Consider the following 16111-nt stretch of genomic DNA (forward strand, 5'->3'; position numbering starts at 1 on the left):
TTTTCAGCCAATGAGAGTTGTCCGTGTCGTTGTCCTGTGAGAAAGAAATCTGGGGCCGCAGGATGTTGTTTGTTTAACGGTCTCTAGCGCGCGTCCCTCGGGGCGGGGGGTGGGGGGGGGGAGACTGAGGTTGGTTGGCTCTTTAGCGCTGAAACCTCTGCCGAAAACCCCCCCTGAAAAACCTCATCAAACCCGAGCAGACAAACATAAAGTACACTCTCTCCCTCTCCCACGCAGATAAATATATACAGTACAGTACACACATCCAACAGCCTGTCTCCTGCAGCGCAAACCAGAAACATGGGGAATTTCCTCTGCGTTTGAACTAAGCCAGGCGAAGGGAAGAGCTACTGTTATGGAGCCGTGTCGGTCCGTATTGAATGACCTCACACGACTCTCTCTCTGTTTATCACTGCATCTGCACAGTCACCGCACGCACGCACGCACGCACGCACGCACGCACGCACACACACACACACACAGAGAGAGAGGAGGGGGGGTGGAGGGGAGGCATTTCACAGGTGCACACACAGTGGTGGAAAAAGTATATATATAAAATATGTTGTATTATCCCTGCTTACTGTCATTTTGTACTCAATTACCATATTCACTTAACTTATTCATTACCTTATTGCATGGTCTAAAGAAGAGATTTGAAAAACTAAGTTTTGAAAATAGCCATCGGTTAATCAATTATCGTCTAGTGTCAGTTTAAATACGGAGCCACCGAGCAGCAGCTGAGCACAATCTTCCCATTATGAGGAGAAGTGCTCCATCATTACCATGGTTTCATGCACCACAGAGACTGCAGCCCGCAGACAGTGTGCTGTACTGTACATACATGTGACCAACAGAGACGGTTTGAGGCCGTAAACAATAACACAGCTGCCCCGAGACTCTGAAAGCTTCGTGAACGTCCCGACTCCAAACCGTTGCCCTGCATGAGACATGACATAAAGCCGATAAAAGCAGCCTGCAAAGAAATGCCTGCATGTATGTATTCTTTTATCCATTATTACTAGATCAGCTACTGTAGTGTAACAAGCAGGGGTGGAAAAAGTACCGTACTCACATTTCTTACTTAAGTAAAAGTATCAATACTGCAATGTAGAAATACTCTGTTACAAGTTAAGAGTCCGGAATTCAAAATGTACTTGACTAAAACTATGAAAGTATTGGCATCAAAAAATGTACTTAAAGTACCAAAAGTAAAAGTACAACATGTTCGAAAATAGCAGAACTAAGCTCACAGCACGGATGTGACACGTTGTGAGCTTGTAGGTCGGCTATTTTCAAATAGCCTAGTTTTAAAATAGGGCTAAAGTGGATTAATGTATGTTTTACAATACTACAATTTATACCTGCAAAGTAACTAGTAACTAAAGTTTTCAAATAAATGTAGTGAAGTAAAAGTACAATATTTGGATCTGAGATGTAGTGGAGTAAAGTAGTAAAAGTGAAGTATTGGAAAATTGGAAATACAGTATTTTCTGGACTATAAGGCGCACCTGACTATAAGGCGCACTGTCAATGAATGGTCTATTTTCAAACTGTTTTCATATATAAGGCGCACCTGACTATAAGGCGCACATAATAGACGCTACCGTTGCGTTATGCATCAAACAGATGGAGCTGTGCTAAAGGGAATGTCAATGTCAATGAATGATCCATATATAAGGCGCACTGGACTATAAGGCGCACTGTAGTTTTTTGAGAAAATTAAAGGCTTTTAAGTGCGCCTTATAGTCCGGAAAATACGGTACTCAAGTAAAGCACAAATACGTTTAGTCTTCCTCAGAAGTCGAAACGTCAGTCACCCTGTCGCTCTACAATAAATGAATGTGCAGACCAAGTTGAGTGCTCCATCATTTTTATTTGGGTAGTCTTTTTTGTAGTGCCCAGATAATATGTCTTTTTGATATAGTTTGTCCTTGTTGAGCACCAACGAGTCCTTCTACCAATAACTGCTGGCTGAAGCGCGCAGACATCTCCTACTTGTAACCTCAAAAGTTACACATACTTAGTTACTTTACACCACTGAACAAGTGTCTTCACGTTTCTTCTTGCAACGCCTGTGGATATGACTGAATGAGGTTGATTTATCCTCAATGAATACTCGTCGTAGGATGCTTTTTCCTGTTCCGTAAATAGCTTAAATGCCCTAGAAGATGGTGTGGCGTAGCGCGCCTTGTGAGCTTGTAGACGGCATAAATAGTAAAAACTAGGCTTAGATCTATGCTGGGTCTTTGTTTAGCCTGATTTGTCCTCATCTGTGATAGTGTACAGTCATGTGAAAAAGGATACAAAGGAAAAACTGGAAAAAGAAACCACGTGTGACACTCTACCCACACTGCACGCTGCGTGTGTGTGTGTGTGTGTGTGTGTGTGTGTGTGTGTGTGTGTGTGTGTGTGTGTGTGTGTGTGTGTGTGTGTGTGTGTGTGTGTGTGTGTGTGTGTGTGTGTGTGTGTGTGCGTGCGTGCTGAAAGGGACAAGCTGGGAAACGGCAGACATTTCCCTGACATTCCAGGGCCAGAGCCCAGGAGCTGTGTGGTGTGCAAATGACACAGCTGTCCCTGACCCGGAGAAAAATGATGAGAGGACATAACTTGGCTCAGGAATCTCTCTCTCTCTCTCCGTCTCTCTCTCTCCCCATCTCTCTTTACCCATCCCTTTTGGTCCCTCCCTCTCTCTCTTTTCTCTATTTCACTCACTCCCTTTGTTTCTCTCTTTCTCTCTCCCCTCCCTGGTCTGGTCTCATTGTTTCATGCCTTGGGAAAAAAAACAGTTCCTATCTCCACTCCAAAGAATGTATCAAAGCCCTTCGCTGTGCATGGCCCCTGGCTGACTTCTGCTGCACGTTGATTTCTCTCTGACTCTGTCTGTCTCCCTCTCTCTCTCTGTCCTTCTGTCTCTCTGTCTGTCTTGTCTTGTCTGTCTGTCTGTCTGTCTGTCTGTCTGTCTGTCTGGCTGTCTGGCTGTCTGTCTCTTTCCATCCCCCGTCTCTGTCTGTTGCGTGAACAGCACATTCCCCTTTGAGTCTATGCCGACTGCCGCGACCTGGTGCGGCCCAGGAAGACCGTGCCAAACTTCTTTGCACGTGTGCGTCAAGGACCACTAACCACACAAACACACATAAACACACACGCACACTCACGTGTACCCGCAAATGAGAAACGAGACGATTCAAAACAACAACGCAATGGTGAATTCAAACTAAAGCGCCCACTGGCACGACGGTGTGGAATTTTGTGTTTATCCGAAGGCAGCGCAAACAACACCGCAACAATGCCTGACATGCCGGAGGAGACAGACATGGAGGGGACATGGGGAGTAGACGTCCCTGGGGTCAGCCTGCCCTAGACCATCTGCCTTGGATCTCAGTCTTATTTCCATTAAAGTTGCAGACTGTGCGTCCCCTCGACCCAAACATCCAGGGTAGGGATGGGACGATATGAAAATGTCATATCACGATTATTGTGACAAAAGAAAGCACGATTTACGATATTATTGCGATAATTAAAATCCATTATCCTGGGGCGGAACATTTGCCAAAAAGTATTTGCCAAAAAATAGATCTACAAGCTTGTAGATCAGCTATTTTTTGGCAAGGACATTTGATAGAGAGTGAAAAAAAGACTAGCAATACATAATTATACTGTAAGTACCTTTTACCAATTATAGAAGTTTTAAGTGGTACCAGATATGCAGCTCGGCAAATAAAAGGTGAATTGATCCCAGTGCATGACGGAGGACGATATCATAATAAATGAAATCTCCACGATACGATTATCGTGAGTGTTTTTTATCATGATAAACGATAATATCGCATATCGTCCCATCCCTAATACAGGGCTCAGAGAGAGAGGGAGGATCGATGGCTGTCACTTACTCACCGCGCGTCCTGTTGCTGCGTGGGTCGAGCAAGGGTTGAGCGGACGCAGAACTATCTCGTTTCATATGATGCATTCCAAACTCTGTTTACTTAAGATGGGTCGTAGTCGACTGGGAGTCCAATGTGCTCACTCCCTCCCTGCTTGCTGTCAAAGCCACTCTGTCTCTCTCTCTGTCCTCCACTGTGCCTGGCTATAACATTTCACTCCACACAAGTCAACCGAGAGACAATGGGAACCGAGACTTTCCTCTCACTTGATTGTCTGATAAAGCAGATAATCCTTGAAAGCAGAGAGAAAATCGCAGAAATCCATGTAGATGCTGTCGCGTGGTTAGACCAAACTGTGTCTGACTCTAAGCATGTGAGAGCCTCACCCTTGTCTGTATGTGTGGGTGTGTGTGTGCGTGTGTGCGTGTGTGTGTGTGTGTGTGTGTGTGTGTGTGTGTGTGTGTGTGTGTGTGTGTGTGTGTGTGTGTGTGTGTGTGTGTGCGTGCGTGCGTGCGTGTGTGTGTGTGTGTGTTGTAGGATGGGGCAGGTGCACTGATGGAAAGCCCAGGAGATGGGGAGGCTATGCCGATATAGCAGTATCCATGGTTACGAAAATATCTGCATGTGTAAGGATTCTACCTGTTTCTTACTCTCTTACTCTCTCTCTGTCTCTCTCTATCTATTCCTTTATCACAGGGGTCTTCAACGTATTCAGGCCAAGGACCCCTATTTGAGAGAGAGATGAAGCAGGGACCCCCACAGCCTGTTCATAGATTCCATATAGTTTCATTGTTTGACAGCACAATCATCAGTGTATTTCGGATTCATGTCAATTTGTGTTTTCATATATTTAACCACTTGAACAGTCAATACTTAATAAAGTTGACCTTTCACTCTGTACTTAGTCTGACTGTGCTCTTTTCCCCCTCCACACCAAACCTCTTCGCCAAAAAATAGCAGATCTACAAGCTCACAACGTGTTGTGAGCTTGTAGATCTGCTATTTCTGGCTAAAGTTCTCAGAATAAGGACACTAGGGTTCAAGTGGTTAATATAAAAAAGGAGAAAAAAGTTTCTATCACACAAAGATTTGGAAGACCCCCCTATAGTAACTCTGAGGACCCCCTAGGGGTCCCGGACCCCCTGTTGAAGACCTATGCTTTATCAGTCAATATTTTTCATGCTTGCTCTCGGATCTCCGTTCTACCGTCTACGCTGGAAGCACTCCATTCTTGATCGCAACCCCAATTAACGCGATGTCCTCCCACGCACATGTGCTATGGCGAGCTTCTGTATGTGGGTGAATGTGCATGGTTCATGCACATTGCTTAAATGTGCAAGTCTATGTGAGTCAGTTAGGCTTGATTTAACTTGGCTGCACACGCGTGTCACGCACCGAAAATAGCCAAGCTACAAGCTTACAATGTGTTGCAGCAGCGCGATGCATTCGTGAGCCCCAAACACGCTATTGAATTGAACTGAACTGAATTCAGTTGGACTCGAGTGTTATAGAGCGTTGTATTAAGTCAGCCAAACTGCTGTGGTGTGGCCCTGAGCGCAAGCGCACAAACATAAGCCAAACATGCATAAACATGGCTTCAAGGGATTTACAACATAGACTATTGGAGGTCAATGCTGTGTGTGTGTGTGTGTGTGTGTGTGTGTGTGTGTGTGTGTGTGTGTGTGTGTGTGTGTGTGTGTGTGTGTGTGTGTGTGTGTGTGTGTGTGTGTGTGTGTGTGTGTGTGCGTTTGAGCATGCACACATGCATTTATATGAAAGTGCATGTACAGTATGTGTACGAATGTATGTACTGTATATGTGTGCAAGATATTGAGTCAGGAGATGTTAGAGTCGAAACAGAGGAAGGGCTTTTAGCTTCCTCAGCTCATCAGAGCAAAACAAGTGTAAGCTGGCATGTCTTGTTAGACTGCAGCCAAGGATAAGCTACAGTGACACTGTGCCACAAGCCTTGTTAATAGCACACAGTGTTTACAATACAAGAAGCAGAAAATAGCCCGTCTACAAGCTCACAACACATCGTGCTGCGATGCGTTGTGAGCTTGTAGATCTGCCATTTTCAGAGCACAACACCCGAGCGCAACCAAACATAAAATGACTTCTCTTTTGACAGAAGGCAGTCGACGAACATTTTTCGTCATAGTTTTAGTCCAGGGGTCTTCAACAGGGGGTCCTCAGAGTTACTACAGGGGGTCCTCCAAATCTTCTAATCCTTTTTATATTAACAACTTGAACCCTAGCGTCCATATTCTGAGAACTTTAGCCAAAAATAGCAGATCTACAAGCTCACAACGCCTCGCAGTAGATCGGCTATTTTCGGCAAAGAGGTTTTGGTGTAGACTGTAGAGGGTAAAAAGAGCAGAGCAAGTACAGAGTGAAATGTCAAGTTTATTAATTATTGACGGTTCAAGTGGTTAAATATCTGAAAACACACATAATCCAAAATACACTGATTGTGCTGTCAAACAATGAAACTATATGGAATCTAGGAAAAGGTTGTGGGGGTCCCTGCTTCATCTCTCTCTCAACTAAGGGGCTGAAAATGTTGAAGACCCCTGTTTTAGTAAACAAAATCAACACTAGAAAGAGAGCGAGAGACAGAGACAGACAGAAACAGAGAGAGATGAACACACACACACACACACACACACACACACTCACAGAGGACGGTATAGCAGCAGGTGTTAGCTGTACCTCAGATGAGGGTTTGATGGGGGGTGAATGTTCCCCGAGGCCAACAGGGAACTCAGTCATGTCCAGACAGGAGAGACACCACAGACAGTATCAGGGTTTATGGCCTGTGTGTGTGTTAAAGAGAGATTTTTTTCCCTCTCTCTTCTCTTTTGCAGGTGCGATTAATTCTCCCATGCAGGAGGGACAGAGAGAGGAGGAGGAGAAGATCTAAAGGTACATTTCTCTGTTCACAAAAAGGGTAAAGAGGGAGGTATGAACACATTTTCTGGTCATTATGCTCTCGGACAAATGGATTTTTTTTTTTTTTTTTTTTTTTTATTACACTAGACCAGTGTTTCTCAAACTTTCACATTTCAAGGTCTCCTCTTAACTCTGACAGTGTACAAATGGAACCAAAAATGTGGTTCCATTTGTACACTGTCAGAGTTACATACTTGTATGGGTCAATTTAGACCCCCTCTAAAGGAACCCAGAGTCCATGGAATCCATTTTGAGAATCACTGCACTAGCCTATGTCCTATCGCAACTCCAAATAGGCTACAGACACATTCCCCTCTAGCGAGAATTCTCATTTGAAATTTCAAAAACCTTCATAGAATCTCACAGTAGCGGTGTAAAACCTGTGTTTAGCCGGAACATGCCGTCCTTGTGTGAACACCTCATAATTTAAATAAGAAAACACAAACACAGATAAGGATATCTATATAGTATTCATACTGTGTAAACAAAGCCAGCGGTGGTGGGACCAAAGTGTCTCAGCAGGGGGCGCTACCGGACTGCCATCAGATGCAGGATTTAAAAGTGACTGTGGTATGTACAGTACAGTACAAGATAATACCTTGGAAATCTTATAAACCTTTCTAAAGTTATACTGTGTAGCATTCATTCTGCTATAGTCTTTTTGGCAACCCCTCCCGGTCAGTCTAAATTGTCTGATAGAACCGCGATTCCCAGAATTCAGTGGACACTTATGGTGTCCATTTGGCTACATGTGTATATACTTTGGGAGTTAAATGGACACTAAAGCGTTTACTGTGCACCAACTTTCTCGTGTGAAACTTTGACTCCACTCGACTCGAGACTGGACTTGTGGACGTGCGTGTGTGTCTGCCTGCTCCGGTTGCTGCAGCCAGAGAGAGGGGAAGTGATACCCTCAGAACCACAGAGGGAGGATGGGCACGCAATGTCTTTCTATCCCAATCTCTCCCTCTCCCTCCCTCACACACAGACACACACGCACGCACGCGCACAGCCACGTTATGCTAGCACCACAAAGAGCAGCTCTTTGTCTCTCTCAACAAAGGGAATTCAAACCAGAGGATGGATCGTTGTAGGACACTTCCTTTTTCTCGGGGCTGCAGCGATGGATGACAGATAGGGAGGAATACACGCACATACACACTTACTCACATACACACAACGCATGCACGAGCATGCGCACACACACAGATGTTCCGTCCCACATGAGCAGTCCATTGTCTCAGTGTATTTGTTCAGCCTGACACCCATTTACATCCATTTGACAGTCAAGCTGTGGTCTGAACTGGTTAATCTGTCACACACGCACACACACGCGCGCGCAAATGCACAAACTCATTTGGTGAGCTGGTTTAAACCTTTTGTACGGTTTACTTGTATTTCGAAGACACAGTGCGTTATTTTCAGGAATGCGCAGCAAGTGTTATTTCTATGATCATTATCACAGTTCTATATATTTCATAGATACTGTATCACCAGTGAAACACAGCTGTGTTTCGGTGCGTATGAGACAGGCCTACACAGAAAAGGTTTGACTTGAACCGACTTGACTTGACAGTTACCCCTGATCAATATCAGCTGCCACGTCTCCAACATCTGCACACGTTGAAATACTTTATGTGGAGGCCAGGGCATTATGTTGTAACGCGTATAGAGGAAGATGAGGCTGGCTACCTGTCTGTCTGTCTGTCTGTCTGTCTGTCTGTCTGTCTGTCTGTCTGTCTGTCTGTCTGTCTGTCTGTCTGTCTGTCTGTCTGTCTGAGACACAGAAACATATTTGTTATACAGTATATGGACAAATGCCCTTAAACCGTTCATATTTAGATACAAATGTACACATCTTGTATATATCAGTGCACTTATTCTTACATAATAGCATGTAAATCAAACCAATCAATCAATATAAACGGTGGATCGAGGCATTGGCAATATTCTGATATATCACCATTTATTTTGACATAGGGTTGCATCTGGAACGCCTTATTTCAGTGGTTCTCAAAGTGGATTCCAGGGACTCTGTGGGTTCCTTTAGGTAGGGTCTAAATTGACCCATACAAGTCTACAACCAAATGAACCCGTTAGGGTTCATTTGGTTCCATTTGTACACTGTCGGAGTTAAGGGGAGACCTTGAAATGGTAAAGTTTGAGAAACACTTCCTTATTTCTGGCAACGGATTGACGCCACCGGTTCATTTATCCGTTTGAACCTTCTCCTCCATAGAGACTACTCAGAGCTGATTCAGTCTAATCCTGGGGGTCTCAGCTCCCCTCTGAACCCCCCTGCCCAGCCCTGGCTGTGCTCCACAGCCCTTTGAAGCTGCTGACCTGCCGCCCCGGGGTCAGGGCGTTCACCCCAATGTCACGGTGACCCCTGACACCTCCTCCCGGCTCCACTTCCTGGCCCCAGATGCAGGAACCACAAGTAGGAGACAAGTCCTCAGGACTCTATTTGTGATATCGTTTTAGCTTTAATGTCTTACTGTGCCGTTTACATTTAGGACTGATAAAGTATTCAATCAATCAATAAATCAGTATCCAAAGAGATACTAAGTATTTTAGCCAAGGGTGCCAAACAAATCAATTTAATCAATGATATAGGGCATCAGTGGCTCAGGAGGTAGAGCGGCCGCTTGACCACGGGAATGTTCTCAGTTCGATCCCGGGCTCCCCCAGATTTAGTGTCGAAGAAAGACTCTGAACCCTTAGTTGCTCCCGGTGAGCAGGTTGGTGCCTTGCGTGGTTTCCTCCGCCATCGGTGTGTGAATGTGTGTGAGAGTGGGTGGGTGAATGTAATGCACGATTGTAATCATTGTTGATGGGGGCAATTCAGAGATTACAAAAATAACTGTATTGCAAACACTTTAGGACTTAGTGGGATGGTATCAGGATTGTTTTCAAAGCAATGAGCATAGCGTCGTTGTCCGATGAAAACCTTGTATGTCCAAAACCGTTCGTTTTGCACTTTTATAAAATGATTTAAACTAGTGCTTGTAGATCTGCTGTTTTCACTACTTTTGTGTGACGGCCTTGTGTGATGAAGCAGGGCTTTACTTTGCGAAAGAACGTACACATTTGAAACTGAGATACAAGGTTTCTGCCCAACAGTGACGATAGGTTAGTTAGTGGCTGTTCTGGCCTCTGTTCTGTCCCCTTGACTTTAGATGTCAACAGACATTTTGCTTGGCGGATCTCTCCTGTCGTCTGGCTACACAGAGAGACTAGTAAGCCTACACACCTGGACTCATATGATGTGCCTTCATACAAACCTGCTTGACTTCATAAACACAAACACACTGACTCACACACAAATACATATGCACTCACATATATACACAACACACATATAGTATATAGTGTACACACAAACACATAAGGGGACCAGTAAATGACTGCAAAGAAATGCATAAAGACCTTCCCCTCACTTGGTCCCGCACGCACGCACGCACGCACGCACGCACACACACACAACAGAACAGAACAAGGTGCTTAGGCCAGCTCACTCCATTAGAGCTCCTCTCAAGTAGTAAATTAGAGCTTGTCTCATTTAAGACCCCCATAGTGACGCCCCCCACACAAACGCACACGCACACGCACACAGACACACACACACACACACACACACACACACACACACACACACACACACACACACACACACACAAGAAACAGCAGCAGCCCTATTCTAACCTCTTCGCTCCCTAAAAAAGCAGAGCTTGCTTCAGTATATTATGCTAATGTATTTCATTTGTGCTCCACTTATACCAGCTCTTGCTCATTAATTAATTTGCGGAACGGAATAAAAACACACTAAGCACATTTTACCAGACATTCCTTTGGGGCAGCGAAGGGGTTCATGCCTCATGCGTATGCATAGACGCGCGCGCGCGCGTGTGTGTGTGTGTGTGTGTGTGTGTGTGCGTGCGTGCGTGCGTGCGTGCGTGCGTGCGTGCGTGCGTGCGTGCGTGCGTGCGTGCGTGCGTGCGTGCGTGCGTGCGTGCGTGCGTGCGTGCGTGCGTGCGTGCGTGCGTGCGTGTGTGTGTGTGTGTGTGCCAGTCTGTAATTTTTCCTTCTACCACTTTTTCTAGTCACATGTTCAAATACTGGATTCTGATTGGCTAAATTCCGGAGGTTATGGCAGAACAACCGCCGCAGTTGTGTGAGGACGAGATCAATGCGCCTCAGTGTACATCCGGGGACTTCAGGAGGTAGTCGGAACACCTTTCCCCCAACCAACATATGACGGTCGTAGCGGTCCTATGTTTACTAACGTGCGTACAACGTCGCCGATTTATTTGGATCCAATGCAATCCGCCAACTTTAAAGCCCCTTTTCTCTGAACCTATGCCTTTCTGGAAGCGAACAGCCTCTATTTACGGCCGGAACGGTCCTTCTAACTGACGTTAGCTTAGCTGTATGCTAGACATCTTTCTCTGCATGGAGTTGGCGTCATCTGGTGGTGAGTAGAAGATGTTGTTTGTGGAACTATTTGCTGTCGTCGCGGAAGTTTTATAGGCAATAATGATTGTAACTTAATATCCTTGCAAGTTACAACTATGTGTTTTCTTTCATGTATACGGAAAAAAGTGGTAGAAAAGCTATTTACCACTCGGGGTCGGACATTATGCTCTGATAATGTCCTGTGTGAGGGTGTTATCGGACTCGGCTTCGCCTCGTCCGATCACCCCCTCACACAGGACATTATCAGAGCATAATGTCCTCTCACTCGGGGTAAATTGCTTACTTCATCACTCCTCTGTAATCCCATTTAAGTTGAGAGGTGTGGAGATGTAAAGAGAAAGTTCAGGCAGGAAGGAGGAAGACATGTGGTCTAGTCAGTGTGGCTTCATGATGAAACGCTCCCTTGGAAGCATGAAAGTGTGTTTCTTCTATGGTTTAATTGGATCCCAGTGTCTCCTGCTCTCTAATCATCACACAACCACCATAGGAGAGGAGCAGGGTGGTGTAGGTGTGGAGAGTAGGGAAGGGACAATATGAAAATGTCATATCACGATTATTGTGACCAAAGAAATCGCGGTTTTACGATATTATCGTGATAATCAAAATATCCCCAACAACATCCATTATCCTGTGGTGGAACATTTTGATAAACAACATGATAAACGATAATATCGCTTATCGTCCCATCCCAAGTGGAGAGAGAGGAGAAGAGGCGTGCTCGTTAGGGCTGTCACAATTATTACATAATCGTCTAATCGTGATTATTTGACATTATCGCAATTATTTTGTCCTAATCGTCATAATCGTGAATGTTGAAAAATGTCCGAAATAGTGGAAATAGCAGATCTACAAGCTCACTGTAGATCGGCTATTTTCACTATCAAAGTTATTCTTTAAGTAGTAAGTTGTGAAATAAGTCAGTAATTTCTTTGTATATTTAGGTTATGTGTCATATCTACCATGTACAACTTCAAAGCCTAAAAGCCAAACAGAAGTGTAATTATCAACGACAAAAACACAATTAAATCGTTAATCGCCAATTATTTGAGTGACAATTAATCGTCATGTAAAATTTCATATCGTGACAGCCCTAGTGCTCGTTTTTGCCAACAGGTCTGAGGCTAGATGCAGAACTCAAATCTTTGCTTCTGGGGGTCCACGGACAAATACGTATCCTTTTGGGGGTCCTTGACATGAAAAAGTTTGAGAACCACTGATATAGTATTGCTGATATAGCAACATAAGTTTTTCTGAAAACTGTTATGATTTAGAAGACATTTTGTTGAATCGCCCTATATCAGTGGTTCTCAAACTTTGTCATGTCAAGGATCCCCAAAATGTTATGTTTTTGGCTGCAGACCCCCATCTCAAAATATTTTGTTCCAGGGACCCCCTAGAAGCAAAGATTTTAGTTAAAGATGTTCACACTGAATTTGGGTCTTCCTTAAGTCATAGATGCAGAATAGATACACACAGCTTAGACCCGTCGGCAAAGGAAAGGTCGCAGAAAAGAGAGGCAAGATAAATAAATGTGAGGGGAGGGAGAGAAAGGAGTAAAGAGAGGTGAGGTGGAGGTGAAGCCAAGAAAGAGGAGTGGGGCCAGAGGGGCAGGATGTGTTGAGCCCCATAGCCTGAGGCAAGGCAAGGGTGTGTGTGTGTGTGTGTGTGTGTGTGTGTGTGTGTGTGTGTGCGTGCGTGCGTGCGTGCGTGCGTGCGTGCGTGCGTGCGTGCGTGCGTGCGTGCGTGCGTGCGTGCGTGTCAGTGGTGTAAAGTAAGTATTTAGCATTTACTTATGTACTGTAATTAAGTACAGTTTTGAGGTATTTGTACTTTACTTGAGTATTTCCAGTTTTCAGTACTTTTACTTCTACTCCACTACATCTCGGATCCAAATATTGTACTTTTACTCCACTACAATTATTTGACAACTTTAGTTACTAGATACTTTGCAGATATAAATGATTATATTATAAAACATACATTAATGCACTTTAGCCCTATTCTATACCGTGGCTATTTGAAAATAATATCTACAAGCTCACAACGCGTGTGTACGTGCGTGAGGGAGTGCATGCGTGCTAGTGAGAAAGAGGGGGAAAGTCTGTGTGTGTGTGTGTGTTCACTTGCGGTGTGTGTGTCTTCACGCTTGCAAGTATGCGTGTGTGTGCACATACTTCATGCACGTCAGCCTGTCTGTCTCTGTTTTTACGAGCATGTGGGTGAACACATGCGTGTGCGTCCGTGCCTGTGTGTGTGTGTGTGTGTGTGTGTGTGTGTGTGTGTGTGTGTGTGTGTGTGTGTGTGTGTGTGTGTGTGTGTGTGTGTGTGTGTGTGGAGGTCAGGGTTGAAAGGCCAGGGTCAGGGGTCACTAGTTGTAAAGGCAGGAAATTAGCCACACCTGAAGGCTTACGAGCAGACGAGCAGCACTGCGGTCCTCCACACCCCCTCATGTCCATCCACACTGAGACACTATCCTTCATTCACTATATCTTATCTAATGGTCACTTGTTACAACCAGTGCAGTTGTCATTTTCACACCCAGCACCCACACTGAATAATTACAATGCGACACGATGCAGCACGTTGTCAACTTGTGTACTGCAGGATGACAATTTCTGCTACTTTTGTGCAACACTCTTGCATGACAAAGTAAAGCAGTGTTTCTCAAACGCTTTAATGTCAAGGTCTCCCCTTAACTCTGACAGTGTACTCCATTTGTACACTGTCAGAGTTACACACTTGTATATGTGTCGAAGACAATCACGATTATATCATATTAACGCTGCTCCCGTAGAGGGCCTCGTGATTTCACTTCACGCACAAGCAGATCCGTCTCCACAGCAGAAGATCGTTTTTTTGTTGAATCTGTCATTTAAATGACAATGTGCCAGGTGCAGTCTGCACATAGCTCTTAAAGAAACTGGGAGACAACACTCTGATTGGTCTATGTCAGTGTTTCTCAAATGGGGGAACGTGTTACCCCTAGGGGTACGCAGGGGTACTGCAGGGGGTACAGGAGAAAATGGGAATATGTATTTTCATGTTCTGGGTAATGACAAAACATTGACAGTCTTTGTGTGAACCTGCTCATCTGTAAATTGTTAAACCAAATTACATCAATAACTTGATTAGTACAACTGTTATCGAATAGAAAGCAATGTTTATTTGCCATTATGCTGTTTTATTTTGAACTTATTGGCATTGGAACTGGATTTTTGATGAGCTTTTGATAAGCAAAATGCTGTAGTCAGGGGAAGGGGGTGCTTGGCTTCAGAAATCAGTATAAGGGGGTACTGCAACCAAAAGACTTTGAGAACCACTGGTCTATGTTATGCCCAAAACACACCCATCATGATATCAGAGATTAAATACAACCGCTTTTCACCCTGCGCCTGTACTTGCACTGGCACCATACGCCTTCTATCCAAGGCACAGTGTTCGGTCGCTCAATCTAGCCTGCAGTCCATTCTCCCTCTCGCTCCCTCCCTCCCTCCCACTCTCTCTATCTGTCTTTCTCCCTGTATGCTCATCCATTCTTCTTCTGCAGCACAAGACATGTTTCCATTTATTTCCTGCTGTCAATTAGCCTATCCGCTGAGACAATCCCTCTACCCTCCTCCCGCTGTCTCTCTAACAGGACAAAGAGCCAATCTCCTCCCAGCATCACTCACACGGACACTGGAGCTACACCGAGAATCACACTGGGTGACACCAGCCTCACAGAGAAGTCACTTTTTTACATCCTTTCTGTGTGTCTCGCCCGTTCAACCACTGCCTTTTACTGAGGTGTTTTAATCATTTCTTCTGCGCTGTCATTTTATTCTCTTATCTTTCCGTTTTATTGTAATGCTCTGTGTCTTGATGTCTCACTCGCACTTTGAATTACCTTGTTGATATGAACTTGCCTTGCCTTTCTCTACATACTAGGAGCAATGAATCTTTCTAACGCTGATGAAAAAGCCACGGCCAGCCTTCATTTTATGTACTGTAACTTTCAAATTAATGTTGGCAAAAGCTCTATTCTTTCTTGTTGGAGTGATAGAGAGAGAATGAAAGAGACAGACAGACAGACAGACAACGAAAGGCAATTAGAGCAGGGGGTCTTCAACAGGGGGCCCGGGACCCCTAGGGGGTCCTCAGAGTTACTACAGGGGGGCCACCAAATCCTTGGCTGATAATTATTTTCAATTAAAAACTTTGAACCCTCGCATCTCTATTCTGAGGAGAACTTTAGCCAAAAATAGAAGATCAAGCTCTCAACGCCTCAGCTTGTAGATCGGCTATTTTCAGCAAAGAGATTTGCTGTAGAGGTCCAAAAGAGCAGACCAAGTACAGAGTGAAAGGTCAAGTTTTCTACATATCGACGATTGAAGTGCCTAAATGTCTGAAAAAACATTAACACAAATCCAACATAGACTGATATGAACAACATAGTGCTATGAACAACATAGTGCTGTTAAACAAGTCGATGAAAATAAGCATAACGCATTTATACAATATGTAGAGGGGGTTACTGCTTCATCTCTCTCTCTCTGTTAAGGGGTCCTTGGCCTGAAAACGTTGAAGACCCCTGAATTAGAGAGTGTCAATATAGACACAAATAGAAAGGCAGAGATAGAGGTGAAAATGAGCTCTACCTGTCTGCGTCGCCCTGTCCCGTGGAGGCGTTCCTGTGCAACGTCTCCCGCACGGCGGCCATGCTGTCGGGCAGCCGGTTGAGTCTGCGCGTGTACAGCCCCAGGCCTCCATCTGTCAGGTAGCTGCAAACACACACAGCCCACACTGGTCATGGAACATTCATA

At 44.8% G+C, this 16111-nt stretch overlaps 1 protein-coding gene across 1 annotated transcript in view; it reads right to left on the bottom strand.

The window, feature by feature from the left end:
- The window catches only part of nav2a (neuron navigator 2a), a gene marked incomplete at both ends in the record, with an annotated part of 152021 nt that overhangs the window by 53602 nt on the left and 82308 nt on the right, over positions 1 to 16111 (bottom strand). Inside the window, one exon of the mRNA XM_080730279.1 lies at positions 15947 to 16069. Within this exon, the coding sequence (XP_080586405.1) occupies positions 15947 to 16069 (123 nt within the window). The remainder of the gene's footprint in view (positions 1 to 15946; positions 16070 to 16111) is intronic.

This window comes from Nannobrachium achirus (genome assembly GCF_963921795.1).
Source record: "Nannobrachium achirus genome assembly, chromosome: 7".
Lineage (NCBI taxonomy): Eukaryota > Metazoa > Chordata > Actinopteri > Myctophiformes > Myctophidae > Nannobrachium > Nannobrachium achirus.